This window comes from Pteropus medius, unplaced genomic scaffold (genome assembly GCF_902729225.1).
Source record: "Pteropus medius unplaced genomic scaffold, Ma_sr-lr_union100, whole genome shotgun sequence".
NCBI classification, from domain to species: domain Eukaryota; kingdom Metazoa; phylum Chordata; class Mammalia; order Chiroptera; family Pteropodidae; genus Pteropus; species Pteropus medius.
This window is the reverse complement of record NW_024349801.1, coordinates 3,027,337-3,045,779: the sequence shown is the minus strand read 5'-3', so window position 1 is coordinate 3,045,779 and position 18,443 is coordinate 3,027,337. Positions and strand designations below refer to the sequence as shown.

The window sequence follows — 18,443 nt, the reverse complement described above, 5'->3', positions numbered from 1 at the left end:
CTGGGCTCCCAGGGAAACGCTTCCAGTCTAGTGCTCTCTGGTCCAGTTTGTTTCTTCTTGCACTTAGGTGCCTCTGCACAGGAAGCCTCTACACAGAGGGAGGGCGAGTCCGGAGGCTTTTTTTGGGACATTTCCTTATGAGTGAATGACAATCCTGAACCAAGTGCCTCAGGCCCCTCCTCCCAGAAGCACACAGCATTCTGGATGCTGCAAGAGGCCTGCAGATTGCATCACTTCTCCATTCATGCCCTGAGGAAAGCAGGGCATGCAGGGAAGGTGTGGCCATGCTCACAGCACCTCCTGGCAGCTCTTCCTGCTGCCACCAGTCCTACCCACCTTTAGCCTCCAGCAAGCTGGTCCTCTCCTCACAGTGGGCATTTGGCCACTAGATATAGAAACCAGAGTGGCACTGCCAGCACTGAATGCAGCCAGCTCTGTCACCTCTGCTCGCCTCACTCCATTTGGGGTCTCTCTAGCCTGCAGTGAGAAGGGGGAGCTCTCCATTTCAGATGAAGACTCTGAGGCTCCAGGAAGGGGAGGCAGCTTACCCAGAGCCCCCAGCCTGTGGGCTCTCCTACTGTTGTGGTCACTGATACCAAGGAGGTCTTAGTTGTCAATAGGGTGGAACAAAGGCCCAGGGCCTCTCCTCTGCCACCCCAATGCCCCTCCATTGGGAACAAAGGGCACAAAGGCTTTGCACACAACCCTGCCCAATCCAAGATCCAACCCAGCTGTTCCCGGCCAGAAAGTGCTGAGCCCTGCCCAGCAGGTATTGGAGAGCCGCTCCACGGTTGCGGCTCTGGCTCCAGACATTAAATATATCCAGATCGTGGACAGGCAGGGCGGGCTGGCAGTCCGCATTCTGGAAGGGGAAAGGACCAGATCACAGAACAAAGGAACTTTATAATACATATTTCTTTACAAAAAGAAGAACCGAAACATGTAATAAAATTTTCATTTTCATTGGTCAGTGAGTAAACAAGTGCTTTATTGTTCTTAATGTTCCTTTTCCAAAATATTTCAAAATGAAATAGAATCTTAAGGAAATAAATGAATCCAACAGGATGCAGTGTCTCTTAGCTTTAACAAAAGCAGTTCTGGAAGGTAGTCACTGAACTGGATTTGAAGCTCAGCTGCCTGCTTTAAGCTCTACCACCTGAGCAAGATGCCCAACTTCTCCAATCCTGTTTCCATACCTGCAGGATGGGGGCTGATGGGCACACTGGGAGGCCCTGGGTGTAAGGCGAAGTAAGGAGGATTTGCTGCTGTTGTCACCATCACTACCAACCCCCAGCCTCTCTAGGAAGGGAGATTAGGAGAAAGTACTTGTGCTGTAGTCAGAGAGAGAATGGGGCACACCAGGGCACCAGCCAAAGAGCAGGCTGATAAAGGGGGGCGGCTGTCAGGAGGGCACCCTGGCTAGAAGCCAGCCCTCTCCGGGGTTCCCTGAGCCAGCACCCCTAGGTAGGCATGGCTGCACCCAAGTTCCACAACAGCTGGGACCAAGGAGATAAAACCCAGCAACCTCTGGACAGAAATTGGCTCTGGCTGGGTACGGATGGTTCATTTCACAGGCCCAAGCTAAAACGGAAGCCCGTCCTTCAGATTTTTGTCTGTCCCCATCCTTATCCTGCTGTAACATGACTCACTCAGCTGGCTGGCAGGGGCATCCAGCTCAACCTCAGCAAAGGAGCCGGGGCTGCACCGGGGGCTCGACCCGCCAGCTCCCACCTCCTCCTCCGGCTGTGGCTCCACCTATATCCCCATCCTCATGTCCAGTGCACCTCAAAGGCAGGAAGTGTTTCCCAGTGAAGGAAGGAAGGCCCCTCAGCTGCGCCTCCTGCTCTCACTGCCTGGCCTCAGGGGACACCTGGTCATAGTTAAAGCCCAGCCATGAGCTCCAACTCCTGCCAGCCTGAATGACTAGGCTACTCGGTTCAGATTCCTCATCTGCAGACCCCAAGGGCAGCATATCCCCAAAGGGCTACAAGGGCCGAGGACACTGGCTGAGCACAAGCTCGATGACGCAAGGGCTCCCCACCTCGATCTGTTATTTCTCAGGAGCCCCTAGGGTAGTGCCTCCGGGATTCTCCCCGACCCTGAGCACAGTGTATCTTGAAGGTCTCCACAACCACTGTGACTCGAAAGACCTCTCAATTTCTCTGCTTCACCATCTGGTTGGGGCCCCCATCATGCCCACTTTATAATGGCATGGTGGTGCATGAGAAAGTGCCGAGTGGGTAGGAGCACTCACCCCTGACATACACCCATGTCACCAGCCTCCTCCTGGCCTTGGCCTCTGCCTCAGAGAGGTAGGTTATCTGAGCAGCACCCAAAGGCCCCTCTCCCTAGCCTAATCCGACCGTCTTAGTCTCCAGGCCCCCTAACTGTGCACCTCCTGATAACTCTCCCCACTGTCGGGGTTCCGCCCCCAGGTCTGACTTCTACAGACAATGACATCAGCTATTTTCTGCTAGTTTTACAGCTTTAGGTTACGTCGTGCTCACTGGGTGTCTCGCTCAAAAGGGAAGGCTTGAAATGCAAGAGGAGCCTGTTTTCGTTTAAAAACACCAAACATGCACGCGTGTGCATATGCACGCGCACACACAAACAACTACAAAATAATTCACCAAAATCCTCTTCCCTCCCCAACTGAGGAAAAAACCCTGATGGAATTTATCAGGCCAGGTGACCGTGGTGTCACTTCAAGATTGTGTGAGCACAGAAAACAAAACCAGCAATGATCCCAGCAGCAAGAGCAATATATGAGCACCAGCTGTATACTCAGACTCACTCATTCAGTGCTCTCAGCGCACCTGGAGATGGCAGGCTGACTCTATGCCCCTCATTCACACTGCTGACTCAAGGTCAAACATCAGAGGAAAGTGGTGACAAGCCCAACAGGACCATCCATAACTGCAGCACCTGGGTACCGGCTAGCCTCTTCTTCACAGAAAATCTGTCCCATATCTCCAATGAAAAGAGCCCCCAGGGGGCTGCAGCAATTGACCCGACCCATCCCCAGGTGAGGCCCTGCAGGGAACATCTCCCCTAGGGCGAAAGGGAAGAGGAAGGGGACAGGGGCAGGTTAACATCTGGGTTCCAGGCAGGGCCAACGGTTAGGAGCCCCAGAGCCTAGAACCTCACTACTGAGTCCTAACAAGAAGCTGCTGCTGCTGGGCTCCTCAAACGAGTCTCTGAAAAATCAAGTGCTTCTGCATGTGGTTTTAGGGTCCTCATAAATAGGGCCAATTCTTGGGGCAAAAACAGTTTGAGACCTATGAGCAATGCTGTCTCACACAGGTGGGGTCCGGCTCTCAGAAACTGGCCGGAGGGTGGAGGGAGGGGTGGCAAGGTGCCAAGCAAATGAGCATAATTTGACCCAGAGTTCTGCCGCAGGCCCCCCGAGACAGAGAGGAAGTGGCTGGTAGGCTGTATCCATTCCAGGAAGCTCCACCAGTCTGGTCTCCCGGGCTTATCCGGGGCAGCAGTTGGCACCACACCAGAGAGCAGCACCCACTGACCACTGGCACCGAAGCTGGCCTGAGACCCGGGCCCAGGCAGCCGGTCAGCCTAATAACTTGGAGCCTGGCCCCCACCTGTCAAACACTGCAGCACTCACTGGGCATTTGGAGCCTGAGCCCTGGCTGCAGGTGGGCTGGCTCCTAGGATGGCAGCCACTGACCACGGCCTTGCTCAGGTACCAAAAGCACAGGATGGTGTGGCCCTGCTGGTTGGGAGAGCAGCTCCCAACAGGGCTGACCACTGAAGGGTGTCCAGTCACTCTGTGGGTTCTTGTCCTGCCTTAGTCTTATTCGTCTAAATCCACCCAGCACACACAGGGGACCCAAGGTTTTGTGGGCACTCGATGGTCGGTCGCGGGGCTTGTTATTCAGCACCCTCCTCCCTGACTCCTTAAAGTCCAGATGTCCTCTGGGCTCAGTGTGAGCTGCCTCCCCACAGTCAGCCCCACCCCAGGCAAGGCCCCCCACGATGGCCTGTGCCTCTGCATCCTAACATTTCTTCATTTCTTGACACTTTCTTCACTCCTAATGACAGATGGGGTCTCACACCCAGTTGTGTCAGTCCTCTGGGGGCCTGAGAATCTGCCTTTCTGACCTGTTTCCAGGGATGCTGCAGCTGCTGATCTGGGGATCCCACTTGGAGTACCAGGGGGTGACTTCACAGTACAGAAGTCACCTCTACGGGGCTCCAAGAAAACAAATGTGTGTGACCTGACAACCCAAACCACGTGAGAAGACTGACCTCACTTCCAGGATGCACTAAAACGCTGAGCAGTTCAGGTCAACAGAGGCTCTAAACCCACCCACATTCCCACCGCTGGCCACTGAGGGAAAATGAAGCAATTCCCAGAGGGAGGGAGTTGTTCAGGTTGGATTCCAGTCTCCCTAGGAGCAAAGAGAGGTGCTCCAATTCAAGAGGCTGCCACCCATGGGAGAAGCAAGACATGAAATTTGCAGTCCAGGGCGGGGAGGTGGTGGACACAGGCCCTCATGCCCCTCCCCCACCTCTGAGTCACTGATTTCTTCCAAAAGAAATTACTAATAGGTTAGCATTACATTTTCAAATTCCCTGTGACCAGTCCTGGAACACGTTCCCATTTTAACCGGGTCTGGGTTAGGCCTGACCACACAGAGTTCACCCCAGCCCAGGGTGGTGGTGTCGGCAAGCGTCTAGAACAGGGCTGACACATTCATTTCAAAACACGCCAGAGAGAGGCAGATTTAGTCAACTCTAAAATCTGCCAACACCCTGAGTCCTGGGGTAAGCAGGAAACCCCATAAATAGTGACTCCCTTCTTTACAGAGCTCTTTGGAAGCAAGAGTCTTGGAAAGCAGGCAACTTCCCAAAGGGCCTCCTAAGCCCAAGAATAGCCAGGACTGAAATTCTCGAAGTTCTGCCATGCTGTGTGACCTTGGGCAGGTTACTTAGTGTGTCTGAGCCTATTTCCTCATCCACTAAATAGGAATACTGCCTGCCATCTGCTCTGTGGCTGAGTTATAGAAACACAGCATCTGGCACCCCACCAAGGATTAGTATTAATCTGACTGGTCATTGCTAAGTGTGACGATCTGCTGAAAACAGATAAGACTGTATTTCCATTGCTGGCTAAATGCAGATATATGCGTACATCTGTGGCCTGGAAACTCTTGCCCCACCCTAAACCCTCTGTTCCTCCAGCAGTTATACTAATAAAGAAGAAAAAGCAGAGAAACCCGTCTGCAGTCGCTGTACCTGAGGGGTAGGGGACATGTGTAGCATTCAACCCAACACTCTCATTGATAGTTGTAAACGGAGTTCAGAGAGGCTGTCCGACTTGCTGAAAGTCACGCAGCTGTCACCAGGAGAGTGGTGTAAGGACGTCTAGGTCTCCTAAGTCCCCCTCTGGTTGAGTATGCTGTGGCTACTCAATCAGGGTCTTCGATCCTGACTGCCCATGAGAAGCTCCACCCAAGCCCCCTGACCTGCACTATGCTCCCACTTTGCTGGGTCTGGGGGAGGAGACTGGGCATTAGTCCGAACCAGGTGATTCCAAGGTACGGCCAGGGCTGAGACTCACCAATGAGGACGAACCCCGTAGGGCCCCACTCACCATAAGCATGCCTAAGATGCAAGTCTACTGGGAACCCCTGAAAAGGAGGGGATAGGTGTATGGGGGACACTGTCCCACATCTCTAAACCAGACTGTCATTCTGGAGTGGGACCTTGAACAGGTATCTGGGCTAAGAGTTTCTCACACAGGACTTGCAGGGAGCAGTGTCCATGAGTGCTAGCGCCAAGCACCCTGGGCAGGCAGGCCAGATGGCCCCCAGCTCCCCAGCCTCCACGCCTCATTACACCTGACCTGAGCTACAGAACGTGTGTGTTCACATCTCCCTCCTACTGGGTGAGGCCACCCCAGGGCAGGGCCCAGTCCCCATTCTGCTCCATAGCCCCAGCTCTGACACCCCAGTACGGGGTCTTCATATGAACATGACAGCACTGGACTTCACCAAGCCCTGCCATCCTGGAAGACACTGAAGGCTTACGGCCCCCTCCCTCATGTTCTGAAATGGGCTCACTGCAGAGAAGCCCCTCCCTTTATGACTAGAGGACACTCACAACACCCGTTTGTTTATCTGTGACCAGGCAGGACACAGACCCTCACATTCCAATTCTGTGCCTCAGCAGCGATGAGCTGAACTGCCTGTCCCCACCAATCCACTGGAACAAAATGCTAGTTAACCAAACTCTGGTTCAGCTTCTTTCTCAGACTCCCGAACTTGGCCCCCTCAGCCCAAGCCAGCAGATGGTCCCTCCTGGAACAGGCTGGCCTCAGGGGAAACCTTTTCTACCCACTGCCGCTCCTGGGCTCCCCCACTCCACACCCACCTCCAGTCCTTTCCCTCAGCACTGAGGGGTTCTGAAAGAACACCCACCAGACCAGTAACACACAAGTGTGACTGAGTAGGGCACCCAGACCCACCGGAAGTGGCTCCGGCCAGGCCCCACCTCCCGCCACTACACTTGGCGTACCTGCAGCCTCCTCTCGGCACCTGGAGGGCTGTAGCTCTTGGTTCCCCAGGGCATCCTCTGTTCCCCTCTCCAGGCAAAACTGCTCTGTTGTGGATTCCTGGACAGTCCCTCTGATACCTGACCCCTGCCGGGATTGGATGGCTGACTCACACAACCTCTGTCGGCACAACCCATCCACCCCTGCCCTGCTCCAGGCTCTAAAATACCGACCCAGAGAAGTCAAGCACCCGGACCGTGTCCCACAGTCCAAGGACTCAGAGCCTGAGGGATAGAGCCAGGGCCCTGCTCAGGCTTTCTACAGCAACCCTGGCCTTCCAGCTGATCAGGCTAACTGGGTCCCTCAGAAGAGAAACAGGTAAAGACACAGCTCCACAGCTTATATGCATGCCGAGGGCTGAATCCTGTGTCAGTCTTTAGCAGCTCACACAAACAAGGACAAAGTGTTGGGCTGGCCAGAGGGTCACACTGGACCACAGGGCTTTTGTCTGAAGGCGGTGGCCTAGGTCCTGTATTGGCTATCCTTTGAGCAACTCAGATGATCAGGGCTCAGTAGCGACAGATGTCAGCAAGCAACCAAGGTTAGAGTGACTCAGAGCATGGATCAGGTTGCATGGATCATGCTCCCAGAGCCCGAACGGGAAGTCAGTGACAATTCTTCCCAAAACCCACTGTGGGGAGGGGTGGGTGCAGCCCCGAGAAATGCCCTGCCTGGCTTTTCAGCCCACTCTTCTGAGCAATAGAAAGAATTCAGCATCCTGCTGGGGTTGAGCAAAGAGCTAGGTGGGGGCCTTATGCCATGATATAGATGGACCCCCAACTATCAGAGCCAAGCAGTTGCTAGACTGGACAGCAGTCTTTGTTGGTAGGGACAGGATGGGGCAAAGCCCAAGGCTGGGAACAGGTGCACTCTGGGCAACTCCCCCAGCCACAATCCAGACAAGGGCCGGGAAGGTGACACCAGCTGGGGCTGTGGAATCACATGGCCTCCCTGGCCCCCGGTATATGCTGTGAGTCATGGAAGGAGGGGACAAGAACTGGAGGCCAGTGTGGCCACAGGACAGGTTCTATGGCCACTGGGCAGCTAGAACCCATGGGGCAGCTAAAAGTCCACCTGCTCTGTATGCTCATTTGCAACGTGACTCCCATAGAAAAATGAAATGTGTATATGGAGTCTAGTGGCCCACAGTCGGGGAAAAGTGCTTCCTGGGAGTCCGGGACGTGGATGAACCACAGGTCCACGCGTGTCCTTGCCACAGCCAACCAGATGCCTGGACGTGGTGTCTGACATCATCCCAGACCCCTGGCGCCCACCACCCTCGCCACAGACATGACCACTTGTCCCCAACACAGCTGATGACAAAAGGCGGGTCAGTGCGGAGGAAGATGTATAGTCTGTGTGTGCTCCCAGCCCACCTCTGCCTCAGTTTCCCCAGCCATAAAATGAGGATGACAACACTGATTTCACGGGCTAGGGCACAGAGCATGTGGGAAAAAAGGAATCCAAGGGTACTAGCTAGAAAACGTCAGGTCTGCTTCTGCCATGATGGGGTACCTCTCTCGGGGGTGGGAGTGGCTTCCAACCTGGCCCAGGACCTTAGGAAGCCTGAGCACCCCATGACCACGGTTTGGAGCAAACATGCCAAGTACACGTTTCTAGGCAGAGCCTGCACATTCCATGGGAATATCAAAGGAAGCCATGACCCAAGGAAAAAGGGTTAGAAATGCCTGCCAGCATCTCCTACCTTCCTCGGGGGCCAAATGCTTTTGTGAGGGACCCGACAGGCCTCAGTTCCAGTCCTGTGACTTGGCCTGACTCGCTCCAGCAGCTAGAGCACTTTCATGTCTGCCAGACAAGTCAGATTTCAGTGCTAATTACTGGGTTATTGTCTGCATTGAGCTCATGGCTTATGATTCTGGGGTTACCAGCTCTTTGGAAACACTCAAAAGCCTTTGCCTCATGTACCAAGAGGCTCAGTCCTGGTGGCTGGCAGGCAGCCAGACACCTTGAATTAGGTGAGAGTTGTTACACAGGCCTCACTGTGACAGGCCTGGTCGGAGTGTCAGGGATACAGTGATGGCTATGTTGTGTGGGGTCCCACACCCCCAGGAGCGAGGTCACTGCCCAGTCAGTGCTACTGGAGACAAGCCAAGTAGCTGGAAGGATGGGGGACAGGGGTGCCGCCATGGTCTCCCCTCCCCTCTCTGGACATCATCCCAACTGACCAACTTATCTGTAAGTCAACTGGCCATGGCTCAACCCACAGACACCAAACCCACACCTCATCCATGCCTTTCACCCTCACCTCGGAGGAGCTGATAGCAGGATGGCATTTCTCTCCCCCAACCCCCCAAAGCCCGTGAGTCTGGCAGGGCTGACAGGTGTGCAATGGGCATCTCATCTGCTCAGACCCCAAAAGGAAATGTGGCATGCGCCTCTGGCTTTTTCCCTCTTTCTCTATACCCTCTTTTTTCTTTTCTCTAAACCAGAAAAAAGCAAGTTCCGGGGCAGCTCGAGATGTTACAAGCAAACACCAGATGGAGGGCATGTGGAGAAAAAGTCACAGCCACCATGCGTGCCATCATCAGATACGCCATGGCCTAAAGTCCTCACAAACACCCAGGCAGGGCTGTGACAAGTCTCCGTTTCGCATATATGTAAACTGAAGCCTGGAGGTCTCTGTGAATTGCTTGAAACAGAACTCAGGTCTGTCCACGTGCACAGCGTAGGCTCTTTATCTGACACCAGGTAGAAAGTATCTCTGGTCACGGGTCTCCAGAGGAACAACAGCCGATCTGCCCAAGTAGGGTCATGGTCGGGAGCTAACTCAGTCTAGGGGAGTCTTGGCCACCTCATCCATCTCCATGAGAAGGCAGAAAGTGCTCTCCAGACCTCCCAAGGGGCCACCACCCAGGAAGGGCACTTGGTGCCCCAGAGTCCCACTCTCGACCACCAGCAAACCACCGAGTGCTCCCAGTAACTTGCGTGTCTGAGTGCAGGGGCTGTCCCAGCAGGCATGGTCTCGCCCTCCACCCAACTAGGAGAGGGAAAGAGGAGGGCAGATGACCAGCCGTCTGCAGCCACTTCCCTGACACCTACACGTCCTGGGCAGGAGACAACAGGCCTTGGACAGGCTCCAAGCCTTTTCCACGACTCAGCAGAGGGAGAAGTGAGCCCTTTCAGACTCCTCCTGAGTGCTGCTTCTCTGAGATAAAGAACCAATTAGGCCACAGTTGTGTTTCCGCACCACGGCCACTCCCACATACGGGATCCTACCCTGGGCTGGCCCTCACCTGTGCCTCCAGCCCAGGCCCCCACTGTTCCATTTTACAGAGAAAGTGGCTCAGGGAGAGAGGATAAACTGTCCAAGGCAAACCCAGCCAAGGAGAACTCAACTCCAGCCTGAGTGACTTTTGCAGCAAACACAAAACCCAGACTCATCCGAATTTCAAGCAAATGCTAACAAGTTATCGTTAAGAGATAAATAATCCATGTAAACCAAGTCGCATACCAAATCCTACATGGCTGTGGAGAGTTATTATGGAAATAGCTTTTGATCTTTGACTCCTTAAAAAGGTAAAATACCAGAGCCACGCTATGAAATGGCCCATCTCATCATTTCTATGTCAGACCTACAAGAAAAGGGATTTTTCCCCTCCCATTTATATTGTCCCCAGGATCATTTTAAGCACCAACGCCAACCCGTTTCACAACACAATTTTTTCACAAGCAGAAAGAAAGTCGTGGGACGTGCCCAGGGGACTGAAAATACCAACCAGCAAAACGAGAACTGTGCTCCAGACCCATGACACAGTGCTGGAGAGGGCGATCCAGGGTCCTGTTGTGGGACACCAGCACAGGCTGCCCCGAAAGCCACTTTGGGGCACATCACCGCTGCAGGAATATCTCCAAGAAGTGGTGCAGGGCACCCATTCTCTTCTTAGGAGAAATTCTAGAACCCAGCTTTTGTGGATTAATTAAAGAACACTCGAGAACTTTCTGTGGCTTTTCACTGGCTTCTCAGAAGCCCCCTACACGGGCAAGCCAGGCCCCCTCTTAGACAATCATGCCTTTCCCTGTGCTGAGTGAGAGCAGCCATGCCAGTCCGGCTGGCTGAGTTCTGTAGCCTTGGACAAGCCATGTCCCTCTCCAGAGGGTGTTAGGCTCTAAACTAGAGCTCACTCTTGCAGATGGCGCACCTCCGTTACTGAACATCCTCTTTCCACCAGAAGCTGCACACATACATATGTGTGTATCACATTCACACAGGTGGTTCTGAGAAAAACAGCTACAAAGGCCAATCAGTACATGACCAGTGCCACCCTCAATCCTACCAAAAGGTGTGTTACTGACTTAACTCTCCCTGCTGAGCCCGCAATGCTGCAAGTGACCCGGAGCTCTGGCCGGGGTATATTCAATTATAGCCCTTCTAGAATCTACCTGAGGATTTACCTACATAAACCCAAAAGTTTAAAAAGGGATCCATTTTTAAAGACGAGAGAGAGGGTCCTTTAAAGATATTACCTATTTCATTACGTACTAGGCCCAAACATTATATCATATCTAGCGCGGATGAAAATTAGACAATTAAAATTCTCTTAATGACAAAACAACCCAACAAAGTCATCTTGCCTTTAAAGGGGCTTTTTCTTAGCTCAGTGCAATGCATCACCCCATAAAACCCTCATCTCAAAGCTCACCAGAAGCCACAAGCTTTCCTATTCTCAGGCACATCGACTATTGCTATGACTATTCATTGATTTGGACCTAAGTTTTTTAAAGCTGAGCTACATCACTGAAACCACCACCCCACCCCACCCCCACCCCACCCCGCCAAAAGGAGGCAAATACTGTTCTTTCACCTGGCATGACTAGTTGTTCAGGGTCTCAGGAAAGTATGTGACCTCAGGCAGCCAAACGGAACTGCACTATGTTCTGCCTTTGGAATATGCTACGCCACTTTTCAGAGTGCCTCAGAGTTCTGAAATACCTGCCCCACTCCACAGTGAGAATGATGCAAGAAAGTTGGTCCACAAGCCCAGCAGCCCCAGCAGGCATGGCCAGGCAGAAGCCACTCCAAGTAACTGCAGTCCCTGAGTTTCATGGCTAGGACCTGAATCCATGAATGTACCCTGCTAGCTCCGTACTTATGTGCATGAGTGAGATTTGGGCAAATCCTCAAATCAGGTGGCAGCTCTGAAAGCAAGATACTTCCATCTTGCAAGCTTCCCTAGAGGTTGGCCAAGTGGTAGATGGAAAAACTGCCAAAAGCCAAAAAGAAAAAAAAAATCGCATGGCATTTGACATTTGGTACAAATGATTTTTTTCCTGAAATTCCACATGAAAACTGTTTGCAAAGCAGCAATTCTCTCTGGCTCGGCTCACTCATGGGTGAAGAACATACGAGGACAGGACGGTGTCCACCAACATACTAACACTGTAGTGTGGAAGAGAGACTGGGACCGCGGCCTGATCACTGCCAGACCTTTGTGCCAGATTTGGGCCAGAAGAGAGATTATGTGCCATAATTTCCCTCAGAGACTGTCTGACTCCTCACCTATGGAGGGGACCAGACATGCTGGTCTAGGAAAATGCTGCTTCCTGGACAAGTAGGTAAGGTGTTTCCCCCTTATCTGGAGCGGGTCATAATCCTATCCATCCCGCCTTATCCTATAATTCTTCAGCGTCCCGCCACACAGTCCCGAGAATATTCATGTCCTCTTGCTGCTGCCCAGAAGCGCCTCATATGTAAATTCCCTCCATAAACTTCTTGATGTAATGATGGAGTTGTCAGCCTCTTTCTTTGGTCTCTGGCGGGGGGAGGAATTTTACGTAACACTGTGTCCAACAACATACCCGGGCCGTGCCCACCAACATACAAGGACTGTGCCCACCATCAGTAGGACCATGGCAAATGGCTGTCTGCACAACTTGGGGACCTCCAAACCCATCCTAATACATACGAGATTAACTTGCATTTTATTACTATGATTTTTGTATGAGTTGGCCTCTGCTGATTCCTAAGTTGGTTCGAAGAACTGAAATGAATGGGATTTTAACTACAATTTTTTTGTCCATATACAGCAATAGAAGGCTCAAACAGGAAATCCGATTTTTCGCATACTCTTTGTGGGTGCCTTGCAAGAAGCAGAGGAAATTACTCAGCCCCAACGGATATCAATGAACTAAGTGGGAAAGTGAAAAACCCGTCAGAGGCTCCGGGAAGGGCTATCTGCGTCCCTGCGGAATTCCCAAGGTGATGTGCAAAGGAATGAATGAAACGCACGTGGGTTCTGGGACCAGAACTGCGGGGATAGCCTAGGGATACGGGATGGCCCTGGAATGTGAAGATAGATGGCCCAGGAGTTCGTGGATGGTCTTGGGCTGCGGGGATGGTTGGGGATTCGGAATGGCCGGGGCATGCGGGCACGCGGCTCGCCCCGCTTCCCCCCACCCCGCTCGGGCCGGGTCCCCCGCAGGTACTCACGCACGCAGAGGCAGGCCACGAGCTTGGCAGCCTCCTCGGGCACTGGGCAGGTGGGGAAGAGCGGCTTGAGCAGGTAGGTGGCGAAGACGAGCGCCACGATGTACTGCGAGGAGGGACGGATGATGAGCAGCTCGATCCACAGCTTGAGGAAGGCGGGCAGCGAACCGTAGACTTCGAGCATGTAAGCATAGTCACCGCCCGACTTGGAGATCGTAGTGCCCAGCTCCGCATAGCAGAGAGCGCCAACGATGGAGAAAATGCCACAAACAGTCCATATCACCAGCGCCAGCCCGGGCGAACCCGCCTCTCTAAACACACCGGTGGGTGTTACGAAAATGCCGGAGCCGATGATGGTGCCTATGATGATCGCCACGCCATTGAGCAGCGTGATGCTGCGCTGCATTGTCACGCCCTCGCCCCCCGCGCCCTCCGCGCCGTCCGCGCTCCCCGCCGCCAGCATCCGCTCCCGCGCCTGCCGCTCCTCCTCCTCCTTCGCTGCCGCAGGGGCCGCCGACGCGCGCCGCTTCGGGCCCGCGCCCGCCATGCTGCCGCGCCGCGAGTCAGACAAGACACGAGGCGCGCGCCGCCGCCTATAGAATCCGCTGTCGGGGCTCTCCGCCTGAGCTTTTCTACGCAGCTCTCGGGCCCCGCCCCTCCGCCGCCAGGCCCCGCCCACCTCCCTGCCCCGCCCGCCCCCCGCTCCGCCCCCCCCCGCTAGGGCGCCGGCTTTTACCTGTCGCCATCCGACCCCGCCCGGCTCGTTCGCCCGCCCCGCGGTCACCGCCCAGCCCGCCCACCAGGCCCTGCCCACCAGGCCCCGCCCCCTAGCCCAGGGCCTCGGCGCACGTGCAGGTTCCTGACCTCTTCTTACCCACCCTGTAGGACCTCCCGGGCCCGCGTGGTACTGAGAGGGTGGAGCGATGGCCCCGCGCCTTCCTCACCAGCTCTCTTGTCTCCCCAGCCCTACGTCCGCGGTGGCCCTGAACGCATAATCGGGGACCCCGCCGCCCGTGTGGGCCCGAACGCAACCCTGGCTGAGAGTAGGCTTTGTAGCGGGGCCGGCCGGGAGCTACAGCGCTGGAAAGGGTGACTTTGGGGCGGCCTCAGAGAAGGCCTGTCTGCCACCTGGTGGGCCTAAGCCCAGTGGACGCGGGCTTCAGTCCCAGATGGGCTGAGGTGGTAGGGTCCCCACAGTCTGCTCATCCGGGGAGCTGGGAGGTATGAAGAGGATCAAAACGGCCCCTCTTGGGTGATCCAGCTGGGGCCCGGGGTACTGAATCAAAGGGCTTAGTGAGCCCGAGCTCAGAGAAGGGGAAGCGCCTTAGCCACATTCTGAGCTCATTCCTGGGCTCAGAAATTCCTGTTTTATCCCAAGGGAAAACTTGCTAGAGCTACATTCAAGGAAGCAGTGAAACAGGCTTTGAGAAACCAGGAATTTGCATAAGCTAAGTTAAATTGACAAAATGGGGGATTTCCTGAAAGAGCACCCTGAGAATCCCAGCCTTCAAATCTAGCTTGGGAATTCAAAGGCAGCTGCAGGTGAAGGGGCTTTAACCTCTTATTCTTGAAGAACATGAAAGGTGCCTGAGGTAAGAAGGGTGGCCAGGTAGCTAGAGATAGTGGTCAGAAATAAGAGAGGGAGTGCAGGATGACCAGTTACCCCAGGCCTGGAAACAAGAAAGAATCCAAAATACTTGCTGATTAAACTGATATGTGAACATGGAAAAAACGTAAAAGAGTCTTGCCTTGGGGAGTATAGCCAAGGCATGTCATTCTGGACCTTCTGCACTCCGCACCACCACCACCACCCCGCTCCCTGCCCGGCCATAGAACCCCTCACCCCCACCCACCAGCATGCCAGGCTTTCTTCTGCAATGTTAGAACGGATTGAAATAATTGGCAGCCAGGTCACACAACACAAATACTAACTTGCAAAATGTCTTAATTAGTGGTTTGGGGTAATAGCAAATCACTCCATTGTTGTTCTTCCCAGTGTCCTTTCGGAGGGTGCTGCTTTGCAGGAGACTGGACTGCAATGACCAAGCAAACTTACAGAACCCTTATTGGGTGCCAGGGACTATGCCGAGCCCTTGGAGTGCAAATTCTTATTTAAGAGAGCAGGTGCTATTATTTAGGAGTGAAAAACTTTCCAATAAAGCAGTCACAGGGAAGTGATATCTTCCAGCGCCAGCTCCCAGGAAAGCACTGACAACCACCAGGATGCGGATAACAAAACTGCCTGCTAGGCCCTGTTTGATCTAAGAGTTCCCCAGAAACATTTGTCTTTGTGTAAGACGTTTACAGCCAACATTTGATTTCTGTAATCTGCTTGCTTGCTTGTTCAGAAGACCATAGGATATGGTCTTAAGCTTTATAAGCTGCCTCCTCTGGAAGCTCGGGGCTGATCTCCTCTGACCCTGCGTGGTAGAGAGTCAGTCGCCGGCCAGCTAATAAAAGCTCACAATTCACCTCAATTGGCTCCATGGGTCTTAGAATTGATCGCGCCACAACAATTATTAGAGCCGTTTTGCAGATAAGGAAACTGAGGCTAAGCAGAGTGATGTAACTTTCACCAGTAAGTGAACTGGAACCACATCCTGAATGACGACCCCTGAACCTATGTGTACTTTTAGTCATTCTTCCGTCCTTCTTCCTGTGGTTTATTCACCTCTAGAGTATTAAGTTTCTGTCATTTATAGCAGCTAAGACTTGACAATCTCAGGACAGATTTCAGTTTTGCAAGGAAGGGGATCATTTGGCAAAGCTCTAAGGTGAGGTCCCAAACACTTTGGCCTGGATTTATGCAGCCAACACCTACAGGATGTGTTCCTTGCGCTGGCCACGACCCTGGGCTCCAGGCACCTGACAGGGAACGCCACCTCCAGCAACAGGGAGAGATGATCAGTATCGCACGTGGAAGTGTAAAATTACAGCCACGATCAGCCAAGGACCCAGAGAGATGGTCAGAAGGAACCAGGCTGGTCCAATCCTGCTTTCCAGGAGTGAGAATCAACAAGGGAGGTGGGAAGAATGCACGCGCACATGGAATGTAGGTGTCTCCCACGCAGGGTTCTTGAGAAGCTGCAGGAGACCTTAATGGCTGGAAGGGCGGCAATATCCCAGGAGTGTTTTCAAGATCCCACGGGATCCCAAGATCCCACTGTTGTGCCACTAATGTCGGTTAGTTTTCATATAAAGTCCTAGATTTCCTCTTGCACATTTGTTTTGTTTGTATATATCTGATTTCCCTGATGCAAATTGAATAGTCCCTGAAATGCTTTACCTGAAATCTGACTTATCTTAGCAAAGAGTGCCATCTACTGGTAGAATCATTAAGGAGCTTTTTGTTCTTAAACGTTCAAATCAACCGCTCACTCAACAGTGGTCTTTTAAGAGCTAGCTAGTAATTCATTAAAAGTTGTGCCATTTATTCTCACCAGGGCTGGTGCAGAGAATATCGCAAACAGTTCTGTAGTGGGGAGTTTGGGAGTTTCTGTCAAGAGCCTAAAAACTGTCTGTCCTATCTGGCCAGTAATTCCACTTCTAGGAATTTCTCTAAGAAAATAAGGAATATGCTGTGGTTTTGGCTACATGGTTATTTATTATAGCTTATAATAGCCAATGTTGGAAATAAACCAAATGTCCAACAGATTGGCTTTGGTAAAAGTTGTTATATCCACATGATAGAATACAGTATAATCATTAAAAATCAAAGTGCGAAAGAATCTTTTCTGGAAAAATATGTTCATGATATATCATGAACAAAATAATAGGGTATAATATTCTAAGTTCCCGTTTGGAGGATTCTTGGGGCGCTGTGGTGGAGCTGGGACTCCATGTCCATTTTTTGAGATATGGGAAACTACCATTTTGGAAGAAAAGGCAGTTCATCTTGCTCAGGTGAAGGCGTAACTTGGCTTCGAGGCCACTGCCTCTTCTGGGGGAGAATGTACCCTCTTGGAACAGGGAGGATTGGCCTCGTATAAGATGAACCGCCCTGGAGGAAAATGCACATGGAGCTTCAGCCTGGCAGAGCTGCATCTCTTGTAGGAGTTGTAGGTTATAACCCCTTTTAGTAAGCCTTTTTTCCTGTTTGGAGTCTCAGAGGCTGTGAGGCCATCTTTGGCCCTCCAGCTGCCGGAAGACAGGTTGGACATCAGGCCAATATAATAGCTGCCCTTCGAGCTTTTTCTGTCCACTTTCTGAACTCTCATCTGTAATCTCCAAACCTTCAGTGATTTTCAGATCCTGATGACAAAATGTGGGCTGTAGAAAACTGAGAGAAAGAAAATGGTGAAGTCAGTCAAAAGGTACAAACTCCCAGTTACAAAATTCATAAGTCCTGGGGATAACTGTTAACAATACTGCAGTGTGTATTTGAAAGTTGTTAAAAGAGTATGTTTCATTTCATTTCATTTCATTTCATTTCATTTCGTTTTATTTTCCTACAGCACCCGGTATTACCAAGTGGTCTCCCATCCAAGCACTAACCAGGCCCAACCTTGCTTAACTTCTGAGATCAGATGGGATTGGGCGCGTTCAGGGCAGCATGGCCATAGATAAGAGGACATATTTTAAAAGTTCTCGTCACAAGAAAAAATTGGTAACTATGCGAAGTGATGGATGTTAAGTAGACATCGTGGTGATTATTTCGTAATGTATACAAATATCAAATCCTTATGTTGTACACGTTAAACTAATACAATATGTTAATTCGGTAGAGTAGGTAGACATGAGCTGGAGGAAAATGACATTAAGGGGTTAACGAGGCCCCAAGACAAGTCTAGCAGTAAAATGCATATAACAGGACACCTGATGGCTTCAGGTGACTCCCTTGTTTTCCCATGGTCAGAAGCCAGATAGGAAGCAAGACACCTGGCACTTCTGACACCTCCTTTGTTCCCCCCATAGTTAGTTAACTACAGATAACAACTATATGAACTTACTCTGGGGGTACTCAACCAGTATGGGCAAAAGTAGTTAACTGAGCATATGCCTACCCTCAAAATCCCCACGGCAGAGGCGTAGGACTTCCCATCTACGGGCACACACCACACATGCCCAGGCCAGGAGTACGAGGTTCAGAGAAAGGCATGGGGAAGTCATATCATTCAAGATGGGAGGGACAGAAGGAGAACAAAGAAACCGGATGGCCCATATAAACCCCGACCCTCAACTTCCCAGGGCCCTCCCTCATTCCTCTGTTGATGTGCCCACTTGGATTTCTCCCAAGTGTACTCTGCCTAATAAATCACTTCTACTTGCTACTCTTTGCCTGCTGTTTCTCTTCTCTGAGCATCGGACCTCCGTCCAAATCTTTTATGGGGGATCCAAGGACGGAGCCCTGGACTGTATACAACACAGACATCTAAGCACCGGTAACAAACTATATATCTCAATAAAACTGGGGTTGGGGGTGGT

General features: G+C 52.2%; 2 protein-coding genes, 1 long non-coding RNA gene and 1 pseudogene across 4 annotated transcripts in view; 1 reads left to right on the top strand and 3 right to left on the bottom strand.

Annotated features, from left to right (window-relative positions):
* Positions 1–2,336, top strand: part of LOC120622909 (uncharacterized) — a 3,411-nt gene extending 1,075 nt beyond the window's left edge. The window contains exon 3 of the long non-coding RNA XR_005658590.1: positions 68–2,336. This is a non-coding gene — a long non-coding RNA (uncharacterized LOC120622909). The remainder of the gene's footprint in view (positions 1–67) is intronic.
* SLC7A5 (solute carrier family 7 member 5) overlaps positions 1–13,581 on the bottom strand; it is a 42,981-nt gene extending 29,400 nt beyond the window's left edge. The window contains exon 1 of the mRNA XM_039888710.1: positions 13,023–13,581. Coding sequence (XP_039744644.1) covers positions 13,023–13,566 — 544 coding nt within the window. The 5' untranslated portion in view covers positions 13,567–13,581. The remainder of the gene's footprint in view (positions 1–13,022) is intronic.
* Positions 13,582–16,413: 2,832 nt separating this feature from the next.
* The window catches only part of CA5A (carbonic anhydrase 5A), a 75,763-nt gene continuing 73,733 nt past the window's right edge, over positions 16,414–18,443 (bottom strand). For both annotated transcript variants that reach the window (XR_005658587.1, XM_039888707.1), the window contains one exon: positions 16,414–17,298. Coding sequence is in view for 1 of the 2 variants with exons in the window: in XM_039888707.1 (XP_039744641.1) it covers positions 17,254–17,298 (45 nt within the window). In the remaining variant the exon portion in view is untranslated. The remainder of the gene's footprint in view (positions 17,299–18,443) is intronic.
* LOC120580969 (uncharacterized) lies at positions 17,465–17,583 on the bottom strand (annotated as a pseudogene).